General features: G+C 39.7%; 1 protein-coding gene across 1 annotated transcript; it reads right to left on the minus strand.

The window, feature by feature from the left end:
- Positions 1-1,276: 1,276 nt before the first annotated feature.
- On the minus strand, positions 1,277-23,940 carry LOC135217679 (putative phospholipase B-like 2). The gene is given in 5 exon segments (XM_064253649.1): positions 1,277-2,116; positions 2,119-2,126; positions 2,830-2,962; positions 22,518-22,522; positions 23,786-23,940. Coding segments are annotated over 5 exon segments (885 nt in total). The 3' UTR covers positions 1,277-1,532.
- Positions 23,941-24,349: the final 409 nt, after the last annotated feature.

A 24,349-nucleotide genomic window follows, 5' to 3' on the forward strand; every position in this document is an offset into this window, starting at 1 on the left:
GCTTCTGTGGTGCACTGTAGGCGTTACTAATGTTTGCACCTTCGATTTTGGCCTTAGCTGCATCCATATTTGTAGCCTTTTTCTTTACTGCCATTCATACCTCTTTCCAACTTGTCTAGCTGCTCTACCTGTTACCTCTGGGTGCAGCTGGGGCATATTCTCCAAGTTTCACTCTTAGGTCCTTGTACTCTCGACAAGAAAAGTGAAGATACAGTTTTTTTTAAATCTTCGGACATATATTGCTCAATAATGCCACACCTGGTAACTCCAGAAAGGCAACAGAGCTTTAAATCATGTCTGCTGCTTTCTAGACTTCCAGTAACTTTAAACCATAAAGATTCTGTAGAAGTCCTATAATCATTTATACTTGAATGAAGTAACAACCTCTGTATCAGTGGTTCTCAAGCTGATTACGAGATGATGCTAGTGGCCACACTAAATACAATCAATATAAAATGTGGCAATGAGGTCTTATCGTCCATAAATGACTTAATTATAGGTACCTACAAGAAATATCCAATTACAAGTAATCAGAAAATATAAACAATGCAGACAATAAATTTTATATTCATCTTTTAGATATGATTTAAAGAAATTCTTGTGCAGGCAATCAGTTTATTCATTATTCAAGTAACAGTCTTGATGTTCATTTTTCAGATAAGTTTTGAAAAAGGGAATTCTTGTACTGTTCTCTCTTCCAGAGCAAGCCTCAAAGCTGCTTCAAAATTCATATTAGTCAGCTTGTTGCAATATTTATTCTTAATAAAGTGCAGCACGCTAAATGACCTCTCACAATAAACTTTTGTTGGAAATATTGACAACGAAAGAATGGCATTAGTGGCAATCTCTTTAAATGGATCCAAAGTATGTAACTTAAACCAGAATTTCTCAATCATTGTGGTCTTTTCATTAAAGAATCTTTTAAGCTTTTCAGTATTGCGTAACTCTAACATTGAAAATTTTACATTCTGCCAGTTAATTGATGAAACACCAGGAAAAGACAATAGGCATGTTATGGCACCATAACTATATTATCAGTACCTTATGGCGCCTATAACAGAAACTTGACCTGTTATGGTGCCATAAATCGCCAATTTGTCTAGTGCCATAAAACCAGGTCGCCATACACCGGAAACTGCCTGTATTACAAAAAATGAGTAATGAATGCACTGTAACATCAAATTAGAATTTCCAGTATTTCAAGTATGAAATTATGCTATATTCACAAAGAAAACCTTTACATACACATTATTTCAGAAGTCTAATTATGATAAATTTTAATGAAGGTTTCAGTAATTTACCAAGTAGTACTTCTAAGATGTATTTTAAGATACTTTCACAAGAAAGTAAATTTCCTTACATCAAAGTTTATCAATCCTTCATGTTTCTTGCAGTCAAATCTATGGTCATAGCCTAGTAAATGATATTTTATAATTTAATAATTTGTTGTTTATGAAAAACCAGTATGTAAAGCATTTGTAGAGTTCCAGAAATTTAAATATAATCCCTTGTGATACAGCTTGGTCTGTTTCTTACCAAATCCATTCATGCTCAACCACAGGAAAATTCCATTCATCTGGATGCCCATAATGTGGTATTATATCAGCTTCTTCAAGTTCACTCCATCTGAATACAGGCTGATCATCGTTGGTTGGCCCACTCACTGCGAGAAACTTATAATTCTTAAACATTTCATAGTTGGTTGCCTTGGCATCTATTCCACCATGAATTTTACGCGCCAGAGTTGAAAATGGATATGTCCCATTGGCCGGATTAAGATCACTCCTAGCTGATATGCCGTTCTCTCCAGTGTAGGGAGGTTCACACTCGCAATGAGAATATGGGTCATTCTTGAAATCATTGTAACGCATCAGTTTTAAAAGGGATTTCATATCTTTAACTGTTATGTGATCACGCTCAAATATTAAAGCCCTCACTGTTTTATCATAAAAAAACCAGTCACCATATTTCTCAACATATGCTGGCTGACCACTCATGTTGAATATATTTTCAAAGTACTATGGAGTGTTGTAGCTGGGGAAATATGTCTGTAGCAAAAGGAGGTCCGACAGATCTGCATTTTCAATACAACCAGGCATTTGTTCTGAAACCCAAAGGTGTTCGGCCTGCAAGAGAACAGTTATTGAATGTGAGTGCAAGAGTTTTATAATTCTTAAAAGTAAGTTCATGGAGAACAGTTTTTTTATATATAAGTGTAATTTCCATAATAAAGGGATAGAGATATGTATTCGGAATAAGCTCTTTGGGCTGAAAATTTTTTTTTATCCAAGTTCATAGAGTCCCTAAAATAAAAGAACTTGTATTATATATAAAAAGACATTGAGAAGCCACTGTTGTGTATAGTTGTTTAAACTTTTAAAACTGGACAAGTTTGTGTTTCCAAACTTTTCAATTGTGGTGCTTTGTCAGCCAGTCAGACAGTTTTCCATTTTATCGAATTTATGATACAGTAAAAGTTCTAATTATAAGTACTTATGTATACAGCTGATCAAAAGCTTCAAAGAAATGAAAATAGAAAATTGTGTCTAACTACCTATGTGGCTGAGACTTTAACAACCATAATTATGTCGGGACAAACCTTACCTTGATACCAGTGGAGTATATTAGAAAGAAAAAGGTAATGATGTCTCAACCCAGGTACATATGTACTTTAACTTTTGTGGCTCTTGATATAAAAGCACTACTCATTCAAGTAATGCTGCATATTCGAGACAAGAAAATTAAGAGTTTATACATGGGACCATTTTGAACTGGAAAAGAAACTTTACACTCGATATCATAAGGAAAATAGAGTGAAGCATTTCTTACTTAATGCTACTCCCAGGAGTAAAGAGGTTGTAGTCTACAATCATCCACTGATTGTTGTAAGTCCCACTGTTGTACAGTGAAAAATGGCGAGTCCAGCTTTCTCCATCAATTGCTATACGGTTTGCCATTATACCTGTCATAGATTGGAAATCATAGCACATATGTTAAAGAATCAAGATTTGAATGAATTGTGAAAACTAACGATATTAGAGTAACAGTTAATGAAGTGCATAACTGTGCTTTCAAGTGAACAATTAATGCTTAGCATTGAATGTTTGGTTTTTTCAAGTGAAGGCTGTAGCACAGCATCATTGATGTGGTATGTAATAATGAATTAATATATTTTGCAGAGCATATCCTCATTATTCTTATGTTTCTATCATCATTATTATTTGTCTGGATATTTACAGTAATGTTTTATTTATCTGTTTAATATATTAATATACTTGACATAAGTGTGATACAGAATAATCCATATTTGACTAAAACCTCAGTGACAATGATGACTGTAAGTCAGATTTGTTAAAAAAAGAAACTGAGCAGAGTTCCATTCAAATTTACATGCCACACATTTTTTTGGAGGGAATAAGGCATGCTACCTGCCACATTAGCCAACAGTTTAACAATGACGTGTCTATGCCCTGTTATATTAAGTTTACTGTTGTTCTTACGCAAACAAACCTTTGGTCTTAACAATAGGATAATTTCTAGTGCCCAGCTGGATCCGGTTAAAATGCAGGGTGAAGGGACCGAAGGTTTGTTCGTGTATGAACTAATGACAAATTTTCTAGGACATTTTGTATTTTTCATAGCTACAAACCTGAGGTCTTAACATTATACTGCCCACCTCTCGCCGCCCCTCTGTTTGTTAAGACATCCTGAGTTGGGAAAGACTGACACGGTGATGTAGGTGCGTGTTCTTTGACCACTCTTCACCTGATATACGCACACATTGCCAGATCTCACAAGATTTCTTGCTTTCATCTGCGTTTCAACTGGATCCAGCTAGGCGCTAGAAATGATCCTATTGTTAAGACCTCAGGTTTGTAGCTATGAACCAGCCTGAGAAGAGTCTACTTAAGACTCAGAGGTCTGGAAAAACTAAGCCCTATTAATAATAATAATTGTAGCTATGATATGTGACTTACCTAGTAATTATATCGCTTAAAGTTTCTTACTTGACGGCAGCCTAAATTCAAATTTCGCCGGTAGTGCTTCGAGGGCTCAGTGTAGGTATACAGTGCCATCCCCCTACGGCAATACTAGGAACGACTTAGCTAATCACGTAATTCTGTTTTCTGCAGCGCTTGACGAAACATTGAATGCTGAGCTAATCATGTAATTCTGTTTTCCGCAGTGCTCAACGAATCATTGTATGCTAACAGCATCTTGTTCTTGTTTTCCAATTATATCACCGGATTTTGGTAGTGTTACAACTACCAGAACGCATTCACAGCCTCTGAGGAGTATGAATCATGTTTTTTGTTTATTTTGTTCAGATTAACATCTATTTTAGCAGTCTCTGGGAGTATTAATGGCCTTATAATAGTTCTTGAAAATGGATCACTATTCAAGTAGATCAAATACTTTGCATATATCTTTTTACTTACCAGGCTTAATGTAAGTCATTGCCTTTAGTAACTAATCTTGATGTTAGTCGTTCCCTTAGGCCAAACTTTTGTTTTTATAATTTATTTACCAGCCATAAGCTATTAGCAAGATGCCGCGCTGGTAACAGTTACTTAAATCAATCCTTTTACACTCATGATTGTTCACCCGACAAAGGCTGTTCTCAAGCCGAAGGTAATGATTACCTTAAAGTAATTCTAGAATGTTATCCATTCTTTTATAGCCAAAATCTTTGCATTTATTTACTTACCAGGATTAGGCTATATGTAAGTCGCCCGTTGATGATTACCTTTAAAGTAATTCTTAAACATTGCAGGAATGTTGCATCATTCCATTAGGTGATATTTTGATTTTGGAATTTTGTTTACCGATCATAGTCTAGTCGTAAACTGCCGGCAAATATAATTACTTTAAAGATAATTTGCAAATGTTAAGACCGTTTAAGCCAAATGTTGCCAATTAGGCCAACAAATTTTTTTTGTTTTGTTTACTGTGCCTGCAATACTCATCACTTTCCTTTGCAGAAACATAGGTGGAGATAGAAAATGTAGTAAGGAGGGTATGGTGTTATTATTTGACTGTGGGAGGCCATAGGCGTATTGTTCCCGTCAATCGAGTATTAATTAATTACGTACCGGGTTTTTGCTTCGGCAGTACTTCGGTACGTTGCAGAGAGATCTGGTGTGGCCTTGGCGTATGGAGGTATATTCCTTATGTCATACAGTTGTGAACGTTCACGTTTGGTAACTTAACCTCCAACTTGCTTGTCGGACTGGAGTTCAATTAGCGGGGTACGACCCAAGGAGGCTGGTACGACACTGCATATAATCGGTTATTGAATTCGATAACTTTGAATTCCTGATAATTCTGCTAATGTTTTCTTTTTGAGACTAAATATGAAAACTACTCATTCAGAGCAAAAATTTATCAATACATATCTGAATAGTATGTGAAATGCTATTTCATATATTTGTAAATAGTACTTATTTTATTCCTTCATCACCAATTGGAGAATAAAAGCACAGTAATTTATAATATCAGAGTGGAATTTTTGTTACATTATACAAAAATATACATGTACATTTTTGTGATTTTAAGGAAATAAATGATATTGTTAGTATACAATAAAGTTTTGTACATACTTACCTGGCAGATATATACTTAGCTTAGGTCTCTGACGTCACGACAGAAAATTCAAAACTCGCGGCACACGCTACAGGTAGGTCAGGTGATCTACCTTCCACCTGTCTCCTGAGGGGAGGCTGGGCGGGCCATCAATCGTATATATCTGCCAGGTAAGTATGTACAAAACTTTATTGTATACTAACAATATCATTTTTGTACATGAACTTCCCTGCCAGATATATACTTAGCTGATTGACACCCTTGGTGGAGGGAAAGAGACACATACTCACCTAGAAAGTGGGGACAACACATGTTAAAGGAATAAAAAATATAAACCCCTGGTTCTTACCTGATTTAGGCAGAAGACTTCATAGTTACTGTCTATTAGTCTGCGTTGCCTAAAGAGTCTCAGCGAGGGCGTGACCTATGGCTGAAGAACTCTTTGGGTCTACCAATGGGAACTGAGTCCACTTACTTGGCAGAATCCAAACAGGGTCTGGTCAATGGGGATCAACCCGCTTACATGCCAGAGCCTATCACTACCAACTTCAAGGAGCTCAAGCACAAACCGATCACCTAACCATTACTAAATATATACGAAAAGAAAGGAGCTGCCTCCTGCAAACCTCCTTCGTACAAACCAAAAACTCAAAATTAAAACTAACAGGGAAAAAGATTAAAAAGGATGTGTTTCAGCTCCCTGCCCCAGCACTGAATCCGCCGATACGTAAAGGAAGGGCCTAGCCCAAAACACTTTTCATACGTAATCGATACGTCTTTTAGGTAGTGATTGGAGAAGACTGATTTACACCTCCAAAAAGTGGCCTTCATGAGGTTTTGCAATGACATATTCTTCTTGAAAGCCAAAGACGTCGCGATGGCCCTTACTTCGTGCGCCTTGACTTTCAGAAGACTAAACTGTTGCTGATTGCATGAAGTGTGGGCTTCTCTAATAACATTCCTGATAAAGAATGAGAGGGCATTTTTAGATAAGGGCCTACTGGGGTCCCTTACAGAGCACCAGAGATTGCTCTCATTAGCAGCAAGTCTTCTCTTCCTCTGAAGATAAAATTTCAGGCTTCTCACCAGGCAAAGAGATCTCTCCTCTTCTGTCCCAACTAAGGAGTATAAGCTTTTAATTTCGAACGCTCCTGGCTCCACGGCTGAAGGAAGGGTTTTTTCATTCTTGGCTAGGTAAAGCCAGGAAGAAAAGAGCAAGAAACCTCGGGAGCCTCCTTGCGAAAAACCTACCTCACCTTCTAGAGCCTGCAGCTCGCTGACCCTCTTCGCTGAAGCTAACAACACAGAGAAAAAGAGTCTTCATCGAAGGTCTCTGAACGAAGCTGTATGGGGAGGTTCGAACCTTGAGGACCTCAGGAAGAGGCAGCACGACATCTAGATTCCAGCTAGGAACTAAGGAGGAGGGTTCTTTTAACCGTCTCAAAAGATTTGATTAAAATCTGGAGGTCCTTGTCTTCGGATATGTTTAATCCCCTATGACGAAAAACTGAGGAAAGCATGCTCCTGTAGCCCTTGATGGTGGAGACTACTAACCCGCTTAATTTTTCCCTCAGGAAGATAAGGAAATCTGCTATCTGAGTCACAGAGGTACTGGAGGAGGAAACTTTATGAGTCCTGCACCAACGTCGAAAAAACATCCCACTTTGACTGGTAGACTCTAGATGTGGAAGGTCTACGTGCATTGGCAATAGCCCTTGCAGACTTTGCCGAAAAGCCCTTAGCTTCTGACGAGACTCTTGATAGTCTGAATCCAGTCAGACTGAGAGCGGGGAGGTTTTTGGTGAAACCTGTCGAAGTGGGGCTGTTTTGAGCAGATCGACTCTTAGTGGTAGGGATCTTGGAACATCCACCAGCCATTCCAGTACCTCTGTGAACCAGTTGTGGGCGGGCCAGAACGGAGCTATCAAAGTCATCCTTGCTCCCTCTGAAGCTGCGAACTTCCTTAACGTTTCCCCTAGAATCTTGAAAGGCAGGAACGCGTAAAGATCCAGGTTTTTTCCAATCCATCAGGAATGCATCTATTGCCACTGCTCTTGGGTCCGCAATAGGGGAGCAGTATAGATCTATCCTCGCATTCCTGGAGGTCGCAAATAGATCGAGATGGGGCCTGCCCCACGTCCTCCACAGCTCCTGGCATACGTCCGAGTGCAGAGTCCACTCTGAGGGAAGGACTTGATTCCTTCTGCTTAGCAGATCCGCTCTGACATTTCTTTCTCCCTGTACGAACCTGGTGAGAAGACTTATCTTCCTTTCCTCTGACCACAGGAGGAGCGATCTCGCTGTCTCGTACAGGAGAAAGAGTGAGTCCCCCCCTGTTTCCGAATGTAAGCCAGGGCTGTGGTGTTGTCCGAGTTGATCTGAACTGATTTTCCCTTTACGAGGGGTTCGAAGGTTTTGAGAGCGAACCAAATCGCTGTTAGCTCTTTCTTGTTGATGTGCTCCAGGACACCTGATCCCCCATCCAGGTGCCTGACACTTCTCTCGACCCGAGAGTAGCTTCCCAACCTATGTCCGAAGCGTCTGCATATAACACTAGGCTGGGGTTCCGAACCTGCAAGGAAAGGCCTTCCTTGAACAGTAGAGGGTCTAGCCACCAACGTAGATCCTCCTTTATCTCTTGCAAAATCTTGAACGCAAAGTCCAGACCTTGAGATCTTCGATTCCAGTTCCTCATCAGGAAGAACTGTAGGGGTCTGAGGTGCAACCTCCCTAGAGAAACGAATTGCTCCAGTGAGGAGAGTGTCCCCAACAGACTCATCCACTCCCTCGCTCGTGCATACATCTTTCTCTAGAAAGATTGCTACCTTCTCCGAACTCGGGTTATCCTCTCTGGGGAAGGATACGCCCGAAAACCTGAGAAGCCATCAGAATCCCCAGATAGATACGCTCTTGACTGGATTAGCTGTGACTTCTCGAAGTTCACTAGCAAACCCAGAGAAGCTGCTAGATTCAACGTCAATCGTAAGTCCTCCAGACATTTCTCCTTGGATTTGCCCTGATTAGCCAATTGTCCAAGTAGAGGGAAATCCTCACTCCCTCGAGATGAAGCCACTGAGCAACGTTCTTCATCAGCCCTGTGAATACTTGGGGGGCCGTGGAAAGGCCGAAGCATAGGGCCCTGAACTGAAAAACGTTCCCTCCCCACATGAATCTTGAGAAATTTGCGAGAAGAAGGATGGATCGGCACATGGAAGTAAGCGTCCTGAAGGTCCAGTGACACCATCCAGTCCCCGGGACGAAGAGCTGCTAAGACTGATGAAGTCGTCTCCATAGCAAACTTCCTCTTCTTCACAAAGACGTTCAGGGCGCTTACGTCCAGAACCGGCCTCCATCCTCCTGAGTTCTTGGGAACTAGGAACAGACGGTTGTAGAAACCCGCGGAAAGAGGGTCCTGAACCATCTCTATTGCCTCTTTCTCCAACATCAGCTCTACTGCTAGAGCGAGGGCTTGATTCATTAGTGGGTCTTTGTATTTGGCCACCAGTTCCCTTGGAGTGGTGGTGCAAAGGTGGTCTCGAGATAAAGGGAATGAGGTATCCCCTCTTGATGATAGCGAGGGACCAGTTGTCCGCCCCCTTTCGTGCCCAGACATCTGCAAAGTTCAGAAGTCTGGCACCCACAGTTGTCTGGAGGACACACGAGCTTACTTTCTTGCCCTAATAGACGAGAGAAGTTCCTTCCTCTTCTAGGTGGTCTCGAACCTCTGGAGGAAGAAGAGCGAGACGAAGGGCCTCCTCGAAAGGGCTCTTGCCTACTCTGAGTCTCCTTCTTCGTCTTCTGTTGGAACAAAGGTTTCGGGATTCTAGCAGAGCGAGCCAGCATATCCTGCGTCGCTTTTGCTGACAACGAGCTGGAGATGTCATTAATTATCTTCTTCGGGAAGAGTTGCGGAGAAAGTTGGGAATACAACAAGGAAGCTCTCTGTGCATGAAGAAACAGCCTTGGTAAGAAAAGAGCAGAAAAAAAAAAAACGGCCCTCTTCTTTACTACTCCTGCACCAAAAAGTGAAGCTATCTCCCCGGATCCGTCTCTCACTGCCTTGTCCATACAAGACAGCACTGCGTGAAGGTCTTCAGGTGAAAGAGTGTCTTGATCTTGAGTCCTCTTAGCCAAGACTCCAAGTGTCCAGTCAAGAAAGTTAAAAACTTCTAAGACTCAGAACATTCCCTTCAGAAGGTGATCCAACTCGCTCATACCCCACGTCGTCTTCGCAGAATTAAGCGCCGAGCGACATGCGGAATCAACCAACGAAGAGAAGTCCGAGTCTGCTGATGAGGGAAGAGTCAGACCCAAGGGCTCTCCTGACTCGTACCAGAACCCCATCTTACCCGTAAGTTTGGACGGAGGAAAAGAAAAAACGGTCTTGCCTTTCTCTTCTTTCGATACCAACCAGTCATCAAAGTTCTTAAGAGCCTTCTTCATCGACACTGTCGGCTTCATCTTAACGATTGAAGACTTCTTAGTCGTATTGGTCGTTGAAAATAAGGACGGAGGAGACAGAGGAGCAACGGCCGATAGAGACTCCCCAAAATCTTGCAAGAGGAGGTCGGTCAGTCTCTTATATGAAGAAACCGAAGCATCCTTGGGCAAATCTTCCTCAGAATCCCCAAGAAATTCTTCCGAAGAAGGACGTTTAGAAGTTCTACTGCCCGGAGGAGAGCTAATCCTTGGAGAGCGCCTGTTCGGAGAGCGCCTACTGGGAGAAAGTCCACTGGGAAAGCGCTTACATGGAGAGCGCCTACTAGGAGAACTCTTACCAGGAGAGCGCCTACTTGGAGAGCGCCTACTAGGAGAGCGCCTACTTGGAGAGCGCCTCCTAGGAGAGCGCCTACTTGGGGAGCGCCTACTAGGAGAGCGCCTACTAGTGGAAGCTCGCCTGTCGGAAGCAAAGTCTATATCCACAGAAGAGCATCTGGATAAGGGAGAGCGCCTATCAGGCTCTCTGCGCCTGCTAGGCTGTTGGCGCCTGCCATCCTCAATACGCCTGCCAGGCTCTTGGTGCCTATCAGGCTCAAAACCCCTACCAGGCTCTTGACGCCTGCCACGGGGAGAGAAAACATCCACAGAGGATTCCCTGTCAGAAGCACGGCGCTTACAAGGCTCTGAGCGCCTATCCAATCGGGAGTGATCCAACGGAGAAGAATGCTTCCATTGGCGCCTACAAGGCTCTTGGCGCCTACTAGGCTCTAGGCGCCTACTAGGTTCTGAGCGTCCGTCAAAAGGAGAGTGGCCACCAGGCGAAGAACTCTTCCTTCGCTCCTGACGATAACGAGGCTCTTGACGCCTAACTGAAGAGGAGCGGAAATCCTGAGGAGAGAGCCTGTCCGGCTCCTTACGCCTGACATGTTCACAATTCTTGCTGGAGAGAGAGGAGAGCCTACTCGGAGATTGATCCCGAACTTCAGCCTGCACTTCTGACTTCCTGCTACGAGGCTAAAAAACTTCTCTAGCCAGAGGAGATCTAGCAGAAGGAACGTTCTTAGACTTCTTCACCGGAAGTGAGGCGTCCTTCCGACGATGAGAAGTCCCAGCAATAGACTCAGCTAAAGCCGCAATCTGCGCCTGCAGACCCGCCAGGATACGCGCAGGAGACCTCTTAAACTCCTCTACAGGAGACGAAGTCCGAGACTGAACAGGAGAAGCGTAAACAGACGAAATCTTGGCTCTCTTGCGTTCCACTTCTGGTTCTTCCGCGAAGGATTCGGGGCTGGAAGGAAGGGCGCAAGGAGTTTTCCAGGGCCTCTTGAGAGGGCGAGACGACTCCGAGGCACTCCATCTACGCTGAGGAGAAGGCGAAGAAGAAGACGAGAAGCACTGGCGCAATAACTCCTTCTTGGCTCGATCCAAGGCAGCCTGGGAACGAGCAACAGGATCTGCCGAGGGGACGCCTGACCGGTGGGGGTTCTCCCTAACCTTCCTGCGGCTTTCAACTTTCCTCCTCCACTGGGTCTGGGAGTCTGGAAGAGGTCTAGGCCTGGAAGCGTTAGTGAGCCGGTCAGACGCACCCTCCACTGCACTAGGGGCACTGCACTGATCACTTGCACTATCACTCTTACCTTGTCGAGAGCGAGCGAGGCTCTCCTTACTCCTGATCGAGGCTCTCCCGGAGGCAACTTCCGAAAACGAATCTTCGGGTTCAAAGCTGGGCGCAGGGGCTGAAACCGGAGAAGGAACTACTTCTACTACAGGATTCTCAGCGTCAATCTCACTCACCCTCGATCTACTAGAGCTCCTTGAAGAAGCCTTGTGCGCCCTGTCCTTCTCTAACTTTCTCACATAAGAAGAAAGAGCCTTCCAACCATCCTCATCCAAATTCTCACACTCTTTGCAAGGGTTAATAAAAGAGCATTCATTCCCTCTACAAGACGTACATACAGAGTGAGGATCTAATGCAGCTTTAGGAAGCCTTACTTTACATTCCTTCACTGAACAAACCCTAAATAAAATAGGTTTCTTAACTTCAGAATCATCCATGATTATTAATTCTAAGAGAAATCCAAAAGAAAAATCCAAATAACAATCCAAAAAGCGTATGCCAAGCCAACAAACAAAGGGTACTTCACCAAAATCCAAATCGTCGGCAACGAGAAAGAATTTAACTATCGTAAGGACTGAACAACAGGTGTTGTCCAGCCGGTGACAGAAAATAATCTGACAAGAAAGGGGGACTGGTTCTTACATCCGCCACCCAGCGGCGGGTAAGGTAGATCACCTGACCTACCTGTAGCGTGTGCCGCGAGTTTTGAATTTTCTGTCGTGACGTCAGAGACCTAAGCTAAGTATATATCTGGCAGGGAAGTTCATGTACAAAAATGCTATTTACACATTTTTAGCGTGCCTTTATTTCCTTAGATTGCAGAATTTTGTATAAAGTAGTTTATAATCGATTACTAATCACTTCTTTCTTACAGTAATAAATAAGTAACAGATCACCAGAGACGCCCAAGCATCATTTTGAATTATTTAAATACAAAGATTGAATATAGGAAACGCTAATGTTATTTGCACATTTTTAGCATTCCTTCTTGCCTAGGTATCAGAATATCATATATGGTAGATAATAGATTATTTGCATAAAGTAATAAGTAACTCAGCTCTCCAGAGATGTTGGCATCTTGCCTCTTGTCTGTATAGGAGCAAGAGCCTTGCTGGCATAAGGCCAGCTTAGTCAAAACACCAACTGTCCGAGCATCCACCCATGGGCGCCAGTGGCTGCCGAGCCCCCAGTGTTTCAGGCGTCAGTGACTGCCGAGCGCCCAGTGTTCAATCTTGTAAGTGACCTCTTGCTTTTGATAGCCAGTCCTCTCCAAGGCTTTCACACCAGGTGTGTGGACTTCCTCGCCTTTTCATATACGCTCTTAAAGTTGGAAGTACCAACTTGTCCGTTGAAGAGGAAGTGGATCAGAGCTCTGATCCTGCTTTGGCATTTTGGATGGACCCCATGTTTGGGCGCTCGGATCTCTCTAGTATCTGGTGTTTTTTGGTCAAGCACTAATCTCTGTCCAGGCACTCTGCACCATCTGAGGAGCTACACTCCCATGCTCCAGCGCGCCCAGAGCTTTCCACGTTTTCCCTGACACCGGCTGTTGGTAGTTTTCCGTTAGCTGTTGGATGCCCAATGACAGTTTCATTGTTCGTCTTCATCGACTCCACAGGATCTTTTGTTTGCTCCTGTCCCACTACTTGATTATAGGACATTACTTGAGTGGTGCAGAACACTGTATAGTACTCTTCGTGAGGTTTTCGATCATGGAGAAGACAGATGCATGGCAAGATGTGGCAAATTCTTGCCATCTTTTGGAACATTCAGCTTCACTCAACTATCCTGTTCCCGCAATCTAACCAGGAAGAGAAGGCTCCGTTTGGTCTGTGAGAGCCTATACTTTCCCTTCTGGAAGTGTTTTTTGCTGAGGTGAATACGTTTTCCTAAGTCCGTACTTTGGTATCATCACTCCAAGTTGATGATCGCGCGTGTTATCGCCCCCTCCTGCTAGTTCCGAGAAGAGCAGGCTAGAACGGTCAATCCTATCTTTTTTTTACCAACTACTACTGGGTTACACCGTGATGGATGAGGAAATAATAGGAACTCCACAGAGTGTACTCCCCAGAGTTAAGATTTGAGTGCCTGTGTTCCTGGATGTCCATTTGTTTGTGGAAACAACCAGTTCAGCATGGAATTAGTTGTCTTCGGTGTCCTTTTATCGCCTTAGAAACAGCCCTTCAGGATAGCATCTTGTTCATTCTCTTCATTAGAGAATAAAGGATATCTGCCTCCAGTCATTCTTTTTCTCTTTCGAAACAAAGAAGAATTAGGTTGGCATTCGATCACCAGTAGCCTACGAATATACTTGTATATTCTTGCGGTAAGCATCTTATCAGTTGCACTGTTTTAGTGATAGACGCACACTGGGAAGTTAGCCCTAGTGTGTGACCGAGACAAATAGTACCTAATTGTAACCAGAGTTGCTCGTAATAACCTGAAAATTAGGACAGCCTTTGAGACATCTTGTGGTTTTGTTTGGCAATAGCACCACAGGTTTGGCATTATCACTAAACAAGAGGATTGCTGTCCCTTGTGTTTCAATTAACTTGCAGTTGCTCGTGTATATCTGTTGTGCACTCAATAGCTATATAAGATGAACTCTTGCCAAGTCGAAATATACTACCTGGGAACTCGGAGTCGAGTTGAGTGCCTGGCTACTCACTGAGATCTCGTTCGTCCTAGTTTGTTTTTCCTTTGTCAAGCGTTAACACCTAACTCGAATCTCTGCCCAACCATTTGGTGTGCGTCCACCAGGGGACCGCTGCAGAACCTTGTGGCCTACTTTGAACACCTGGGAACTGCAGAAATTTGGCACATAGTGTTTATTGTGGGTTTTTTTATTCATTGATTATTTTTGCAATTGCAAATTATTCAGCCTATAATTACAGAAAAAAAACAAGAATTCTCAACAGTAAATTAGAATAGCATTTCACAGGGAAGCAAAATATACTAAAATTTACTCACCTATAATTTTGTGCTATTCAGATAGAATCTCTCTATTAGCATGTGTAATATTGTCAGTATTGTGATGAAAGTACATTGGTGATTACAATTTTAAAACAGAACATCAATCTTAAAATGATCCATAAGTGAAAATGTTCTTGCTTGCTAAGAGTACTGAATACTAGTGCAGGCATATTGATTACTGGTTATGCCAACAATTCTGAGGTCACATACTTGAGAAGATTAGAACTCGGATCAGCTCTCATGTTATTGATGTTTATTATCAACCAACATATGTACTTATGTTCCAGAAATGTCCTCAGAAATGGTACAGAATTTTGAAGTAGAATTTGGTCAAGGAAACTTGGAATGGCATTAAGAAATGAAATAAGCCAGATTTAGGAGTGAGTTTCATGGTAAGATCAATACCAAAGAAAAGTTATGAAGTTTTCTGCTATAGCCTATCTCCAAGTACATTATCTGAAGTTTTTATTAAGCTATTTTTCATTTTACATTTCATGTATTTTCAGACTGAGTGATGGAGTTAGATACAGCCATGGCTAACAACTCAGTGGAAATCAGATGGATTGACTGAATCTGGGTTATAACCTTCAGAGGGGCCAGGGATGCTGGCACATCCTTCATTTCACATTCCTGGATGGCTAAATACATTAAAAGAGACGAATCCTTTGTTAAAAGAAACTGGAACAAAAATTCATGTGACTGTCTTTGCAAAAAGAGTGAGAATCTTGGAAGGCCTGAAGTCCTTTCTCAGGAGTCAAAAGACATTATAGCTGAGGCAGTGGGTAGACCAAGAAAGTCTTTACGTAAATTGGCGCTTGAAGTAGAAACAAGCCATTTCATGTTATCAGCAACCCCAACATCACTCAGCAACAGAGAGAAGACCGTGCATGGTTTTGTGGTTCATTTCTTAAATATTGGGACTCCATGTTGCTGCATCAGATGAATTCTTCATTTACAGTCAGGAAGCCAAATCATAAAAATGACGTAATTTGGGCTGCAAAGTTGGATATCAGCAATGACGTAAGCTATTGCCAATTTGTGAAATTTCTGAATGTTTGGGAATTTTTCTGTTTCACAGCCAAACGGTTAATGTGGATCATCAAAGAAAAAGGACAGTCATGGAATGGCAAATATTTTAGAGAAACTGTGCTTGCTGGTGGAGTATCCTTTGCTCAAAGATCCTGAAAATGTGTTATCTATTGAAGAAGTCACATTTTTGCATGATAAGGCACCATGTTTCAAGGCTCTTCAGACACAGAAGCTGTTTCAAAACAGTGATGTCGATTTCTTCTCGTCAAGTGAATTTCCAGGTAGCTTCCCTGACCTTAATGTGTGTGAAAACATTGGTAGTATCTTAAAGGATCGTGTTGAAGCGCGCACAGTGAACTAAGATGGCATACCAAGCCTCGACGACCTGCAAAGAGTGGTGACCTAAGTCCTCAGGGAAATGGAGTTTAAGTCTCAGCTTTTTTGCAATTTGCTGAAATCATACCCCTCAAGAATGCAGGCTGTGGTACAGGCAGATGGAGGCCACACAAAATATTAAATACTCAGAGAGAAACTTAAATAAATACCTGTTCTGAATTACTTTTGTTTTTGCCCATATAAATTTTAGTTTACATATGCTGTAGAGGGGGTGGCTCTAATTTCGAAACACCCTGTATAGAGTATTCCCCCCATATTCACAGGGGATGCATACCAGATGCCCAGCCTTCCCCCCCCCCCCCCCCCAAATAGCTAGAATCCACAGATAGACCTTCTATAAAAGCCCTTAAAACTGCCTATTTGGTTGGTTAAAACTCGAGAAAAACCCCACTAAAAATGTTTATACCAAGTTTTTAAAATAATTTTATTACAAAAAGTGCATTTTATGATGAAATTGAAAAAACAGGAATTAATTATATATAAATATATATATATATATATATATATATATATATATATATATATATATATATATATGTGTGTGTGTGTGTGTGTGTGTGTGTGTGTGTGTGTGTGTGTGTGTGTAAACGAGATATTAATCTCGTTTTTATATTTGGTATGCGTGAAACCAAAGCGTCAGGCAAACTGATACACTCAATCTCTCTCTCTCTCTCTCTCTCTCTCTCTCTCTCTCTCTCTCTCTCTCTCTCTCTCTCTCTCTCTCTCCATTCTGACAGGTAATCAAAATGAGAGTCAAAGTTATATAAAAAATAAATGTTTATTTAACAATGGAAAGATAATAAACCAAGTCTAACAGACTAATTAACTCAGTTAACCCCCCAGTATTTAAAATGTCTTAATCAGTAATTTGTCACACCAATTGTCTCTCCTCCCATACGGGACTCTCGGTCCCCCCTTGCCAGAACACTTAGTTCCTTCGCCAGAATCATCTGTTACAAAGACACGAGAAACACACTCGTTAGCACACAAGTTTAAAGACAAAGTTAAAGATTAAACATTCTTACAATGTGTAACAAGCCACTCCTTTGGCTAAAGTAAGGTAACACTTACCCATTTCCAACCGGAATATCACTCACAGTTTAAAAAACACTTTGGCACCCGCCATCGTGGCTCTGCCTTCCTCCCTCGGATCTCCCTGCAAGTCTTCCCATAGACTTGGCTAAGGACGCCATTATCAAAGGAAGAGGCGCACACGCACATATGAATGCACACTTCGTTAACGCCCCACTTTACTGGCTACAACCAGTTTCTCAAAGGCACTTGGAAAAGACCCATGAACTCGTGAACATTGACCCGCTTAAACTATGCATCAGAAATGATTTATCAGCTTCCTCAGGTCGTTGCTTCGGACTCTTGTCTCTATGGGAAGTTAAAAGTGAACAGTCTTCACATTCCAAGAAATGTCACAACGAACATATTAAATATATTATTAATTATAACCCCTGTCATATATATATATATATATATATATATATATATATATATATATATATATATTTATATATATATATATATATATATATATATATATATATAATATATATTATATATATAATATATATATCAATAGAGGGATCCACAGTAACATCCTTGTTTATCTAGATATAATATATTTATGGAAATATATACAAAGCTTAAAGCTTTCGTCCAACCTCCTATGGAATTGATCACTAAGCAAATGAGACATGGTATTGGTGAAGAATTCGAAATAAACATAAACAGACAAAAAAAAAAATTGAGAACAAGTCATTGGGTCGTATTCCTTTCCATAATTCGCTGTGATCTTCTAGGCGGGACAAAGCGCCGGTCTTCTTCCTGAATGACATCTTAATGATCGTTAACTAAAAAGGTAGTTTGTAGATTAGACTCTGGAACGGGCGAAGGGTGGTGGTTATCTACATTATCAGATTGAAGGAGGCTGTACACATTTCTGAAGTTCTTTATTCTGGACCTTTTGCAAATTTCTTCACTCAAAAGTAAATTGTTCTGTATTCCAGTATTCCCCTCAAAGGTGTCATTTAAAGTGATGAGAGCTCCTTCCACAATTCTCCTAATGGTCCTATCCGCACTTTTATAAATAACTTTTCCTCCCTTGAAGTCGATGGCATGATCGGAATCCCAAGCATGCTTGGCAATGGCGCTGTAAACGTTGCCCAAACGGCAAGCTGCAACATCTTCACGTTTCCTCTGGTCCAGGGAACGACCGCTTTCACCAATATAGCATTTGTCACAATTTTTACATCCTATAGCATAGACTCCAACATCGGTGTTTGGTTTTCTGCAACTGTTTTTGATCATTTTCTTTTTAAGAGTATTAGGGTATTGAAAAACTACGCTATACCTATGTCTTTCTTTTATAAGATTATTGGAAACTTTTTTCAGGTCATGATTATAAGGAAGGGGAAGGCATTTAAAATTAGCAGTCGAACAGCGTTCCCTTGGATTATAAAACATACTTCTGGCTCTAGAAAGACATCTGTCGATAAAAAAACTTGGGGTAACATAACTTATTGAAACTCATAGTCAAGAATTGAATTTCCTGGTCAATGAAACTAGGGTCACAAACTCGAAAAGCTCTAAAAAACAAATTCGTCAGAAAGTTGCGTTTGATTTTCTCGTCATGATATGAATAAAAATGTATGTACGTATTTGTGTGAGTACTTTTCCTGAAAACAGAGAATTTAAAAGACTTATTTACATCATCCCTGTGAACAACAAAGTCTAAAAATGGCAGACGCTTGTCGACTTCCCTTTCCACTGTAAACGTGATGGATGGAAGAAAACTATTCAGTTGTAAAAGAAGCTGATCAAAACTTTCGGCATCGTCCTTAAAAACAATAAAGATATCGTCAACATATCTTACCCATATGAAAGGTTTCAAATCATCCGGAAGTTTGTCCACAAAAAGTATTTCAAAAAATTCCATACAAAGATTAGCTAAAACAGGCGACAACTAGGATCCCATAGAAACCCCTGCTTTTTGTTGATAGAAATCTCCTTCAAACTCAAATAAGGTGGATTCTACACACGTCTTTATAAGCTCACAAAACTTATTAATATGAATAGGTGGCGTGAATTTTCCTTCGGCAATTTTGACCAAATTAGTTAAAACAAAATCAAGAGGCACATTCGTGAATAAGGAGACGATGTCCAGACTATACATAATTCAATCCAAATTTTCACCCATAATTCTATCAATGAAATCAAGATTATGTTTAAGATGGGAGCTAGATATATTACTCACCAAGTCACCCAAAACCTCTGCCAACCAAGAGGTCAAATCAGCCTGAGGAGTATTGCAGTTTGCTACAATGGGCCTCAAAGGGATGCCCTCCTTGTGGATTTTTGGAAGACCATAGAAATAACTAAACGAGGGTAGTTTTCTTGTCAATTTACTGAGAATAACCTCTTTCATTTCTCTGGTAATGTTACCTTTCATAATGTCCTTACTTTTCTTGTTAAACGTGGACTGAATGTCAGAAATGGACGGAGCTACAGAAATCTTGTTGTAAGTATTAGCGTCGCTAATATTTTTAGGCATTTCTTTTTCATTAATAGCAACATTATAATGAAAAAGAAATGCCTAAAAATGTACTTAGCTTACCTTATTTTCGTGGATTTGAAACCATAAAATCAATATTTAAATCGTTTAATGTTAATGTAGTGTTCTCTTATAACAATACCATTAAAGATATGCTAATTAAGAATAGTCCCGTAACAAATAACAACATCATTTACAAAATTCCTTGTAAGGATTGCCCATCGTTTTACGTTGGTCAGTCTAGTAAAAATTTACATATGTGTTCGGATTAAGCGGCATATGTATTCGTTAGAACAGCCCAGACTTCAAATGCACTGTTTATCCATCTGAGTGAAAAAATCTCATTGTATTAATTAGGGTGATACCTCGGTAATTGCTAGATCTAATGATTATGTTTCAAGAAATTTAGTGGAATCGGCAATTATACAAATCACTAATAAAAACAACCTAAATCTTGGTCTGGGAATGTATCATTTGGACCCATATATTTGTAAGATGTTTATGAAGGACCTCAAAATAAATGAATAATAAATTAGTCCCACATGTATATAGTTATTATTTCTCTCTCTCTCTCTCTCTCTCTCTCTCTCGCTCTCTCTCATCTCGCTCTCTCTCTCTGGTTCGATATTCTCTCTCCCTTTCTTTCTTGCTTCGCTAAGATATATATATATATATAGATATAGATATATTATATATATATATATATATATCTATATATATATTATATATATTATATATATATATATATATAGTATATATATTTTCTTTCGTCCTTTCATTAATAATAATCTTTGTTGGGAAAATTTTGTGTAAAAATTCATGATATTAAATTTTTTTCCCCCCAAAATGTACTGTTTTCTGGAAGAATCACTTGTTTACTGCGGGCATCCTTCAAGGTGTGGCTAGCCTCTGGCTACTCCTCCTTTCTGTAGAGTGAAAATCGCCCTTATGGCTAATCTGGTAGTGTCAGTTTGTATATTAAGCCTTCTTTTGACTTTTTGTTCTTTGTAAAATCAGTTTGCCTCAGTAAAGGGTCCGAATAGGACCGAAAGTACTCGGCTATCTCGCTTTTTCATTTTTTCCTTCGTGGCAAAAAACCTTTATTTATACATAGCATCACGTTTTATATACTTCGTGATCAAGTTATTCATATATATATATATATATATATATATATATATATATATATATATATATATATATAATATGGCACCCTGCTACAACAACAACGAACAACAATCTTAAATTGTTACATATTTTGTTTGCAAGTAATGGAGTATCCTACTGGTTTGGCAGTAAAAGAGATAGAGGATAGATGACCTGTAAAAGTTACTGGAAAATGCCAGCTTTACATGAATAATATTTCTGTCGTATCATAGTATAATAAATTTTCTTCAGCATATTTTGTATTTAATTAGAAATTGTGAAATGGGTAGCAATCATCCGTTCTATCAGAAATGCCTAATCCGTTATTATTATCATTACGAGTACATATTGTTATTAATTTTTTGTAATTTTTCCCAATTTTATTATTTGTATAGTAATAGATTTTTCCCCTCATTTTTATATTTCTCATTTATGTTAGTATTATCCAAGTCTTCAATTTTATTATTTTGTCATTTTTCATAGGGGTTCCACGTGCCCAGTTACCCCCTACCCTGGGATCCTCTAGTGGCTACGAATGCTAACAGTACTTAAGTACTTTTGTTGGTGTTTGCTACTTTGTCTTGTTACTTTAACATTATATCCTGTTAGAAAAATATTCTTTACACCAGGGAATCCCTGTTTAGTTTGATTTCAATTTACTGTATAATGGACACAAGGTGGCCAGTGCCATTTTCTGTGAATGAATACACGACTATCAAGGATCTTTTTGTGGTATGGCAAGAAGGGAGTTATAAGGTCTTTCTTCTTCGGTTAGTTGCATGAAAGTGGTTATCTGCAGCTTGTTATTAAGTTTCTCAATTTTCCTTGTCACAAGTTCTAAAATTCATCTACTTGAACCTCGGAAAAAGGCACACAAGTGCAGTGATTGGTTACTTAGTTTTTTTATCAACTGATTCCATGCTAGTTAATTTATAGTAAACTCAAGGAAATGGCAGCTACCATAATGAAACATTTCATGGCGAGCCTCCTCTAACCAAAACTGATGTTGATTTACAAGTATTAGACCATGCAACGGGATTCATGCAGTTGATTGGCTCTAACTCGCTCCATGAGTAGCATTCACACTGGTACAAATTCTAAATGAAGGAGCTGTCACTTCATCCTAATTATATACACTGGATTAATGGTTTTCTGCATATCCAAAGTATTTACCTTCTTAATCTAGCTCTATAGTTACTTAAGAGTCTTAATATCTTGTTGGATGGCAGCCTTGAACAAATACTGTGTGCGCTACATTACTGGTGTCTCCTTGTATTATTACACCTGAGTGAATATTTTGAACAAATTATCTTCAGTGATAATAGAACTTGAAATGCCTAAAGCTTAATGTACCCAAGCCAATAAAATATCCTTTTATTTATTTATGCTCTACCATCTAATGCCATGCAGTTAATGTAGTCTTAGGAAGTTGTCTGAGTAACTATTCAAGTTTTGCAAATTCTGTAATTATTGTAAGAGGATTTTCATTATGCAAAGGCCGATAGCGGTAGCCCAGTCCTTCAATTTTCCATACGGAAGTGAAACAAGCAAAGGAAGGAAAAAAAGATGAGGTTAACGCATAAAGATACAATAACTTCTCCTGAAAGATGTGATTGTAGGAATCAGGTGGAACGTCTTTGTTGGATTAATGAGCCCTGAGTTCCACGCCAGGCTCTTATTCCCTTTAATGCATTAACACGCTTGCATGCCACCTTTGGGAAAGGATCCGTGCTGTCATTAGGCCAGCTTAATCTAATGCAACTTACCAACTTTGGCTATAAAGGTAAAAAACAGTCACTAAGCTGAGCCATCCATTATTATTGTTGGTTTCCACGAACCCTTTTGGGGGCACCATGAGCTGTATGTTCCACCTGCCCCCGTCAGTCCCTTTTAACTCAACCGTGCTCCAATTATCACTTCATTTAATAACAAATCCTTTGAGCAAGCCTTACAGTAGTCTGAAAATATTCCTCTTGTTTCGTTAAAGTAATTTTCGAATATAAAAAAATGTAATTATTTGCAGAAAATAAGGTAAGAAAAATACTTATATTAGATGAAGAACGAAATCTTTGGATGTAATTAAGGGCTGTCCACACTGGGAAACATTGTTTACATTTTTACGGTATATTGGTTTCCCATCAAGAATGGAAAATATTTAGTATTTCTGTGTATATATGTATATATACGCACGTATAATGTATGTATTTTATATATGTGTGTATACATGCATATATGTACGTATATATACACACTAGATATATATATGTGTGTGTGTGTGTGTGTATGTATATTTGTGTGTATTTATTTATGTATCTATTTTCTATTCCGCCAGAAGCAAGTCAGCATGACACGCTTCTTCTTCTAAAAACTTCCTTGCCAATTTCTTTATCTTTTTCGTATCCCTCTTCGAATGCATTAAAATAGCTCAAGTAAGAATACAGCGGCCACTGCACCGACATGCATCCTGATGACAACTGAGGTCTACCCAGGAAACTTTGCTTGCAAACAGTTTGGAAATCGTTTGCAAACATTGTGTGCAAACTTTGTTTGCAAATAATGTTTTCGAGTGGGAACAGGCCCTTGGATCAGAAAAGGGATGTACTTTGAACTTTTCTGTGGTTTATAGTCTCATCTGATGTAACTTTCATTAATATGACTATAAGCTGCGGTCATCAAACAGTTCTGTTAGTTTATTCTGCAAACTTATGCACCTCATAGGAGGTTATACCTAGTACTTGTTTCTTTCATCAAACTGCTGAATGATAAGGACTGATAAATGTTGTAATGCTTTAAGGGTATGTTGTTTAACCATTTTTCTTCAGTGTCATAAATGGTGATGCCTCCACATCCGGGTTATAGGTACGTCACTGACAATTAAAAAAATAAATTTTCAGGTAATTTGAATATAAAGAAGAAAAAACGTGGAACTGATAAAAAGACGGCAACATCCCCATTCTTACACTACAATAAAATAATAATTAGAAACAGAATCTTCCATGTCAGAACATCAATCGCAAGATTATATGAATGTTACTCACCTGTAGGCTTAGTAAATCAATTCGTAAGACAAAGCTCCCTCAACAATCCCAGCAGCATAGGCCTGAATAGTGTCGTCAAAATCGCGATTTGTCTCCACCTCTAGGTAAGCAAATCTGTAAATGCCGCGCGAAAATGAGATAATAATATAAATCATCGTTCCTGGTTTTTTTTTTCTTTTTTTTGTTATTTTTCAATAAATGAAAAAAATGAAAGTACAATGCTCAAATCGTAGTGTAATGTTATCTCTCAAGTATATATTACGGTAATTATCTCCCGTCTTTTCGTATCAGATTGCTTAGTTTTGATGTCAAAATTTACACATCAGACGTTTAGTACTTGATTTCAAGAAAAACCGATTAACAGTTACCAGCCATTGGTTATAAATGTCATTTTTTTTTCTTTTCTTTTATGGTAAAAGATGTAAAAGATAATGATGATACTTGGCGTGTCTTGTTAAGTAACTTGTTATAAGCCACAAACTTAAATTTTCTTGATTCTAAGAATTTTTTCTTTCTTTTTGTGCCCAGTTACTAACACTATCGGTTACATTATTATACAATTGT

This window comes from Macrobrachium nipponense, chromosome 7, assembly GCF_015104395.2.
Source record: "Macrobrachium nipponense isolate FS-2020 chromosome 7, ASM1510439v2, whole genome shotgun sequence".
NCBI classification, from domain to species: Eukaryota; Metazoa; Arthropoda; class Malacostraca; order Decapoda; family Palaemonidae; genus Macrobrachium; species Macrobrachium nipponense.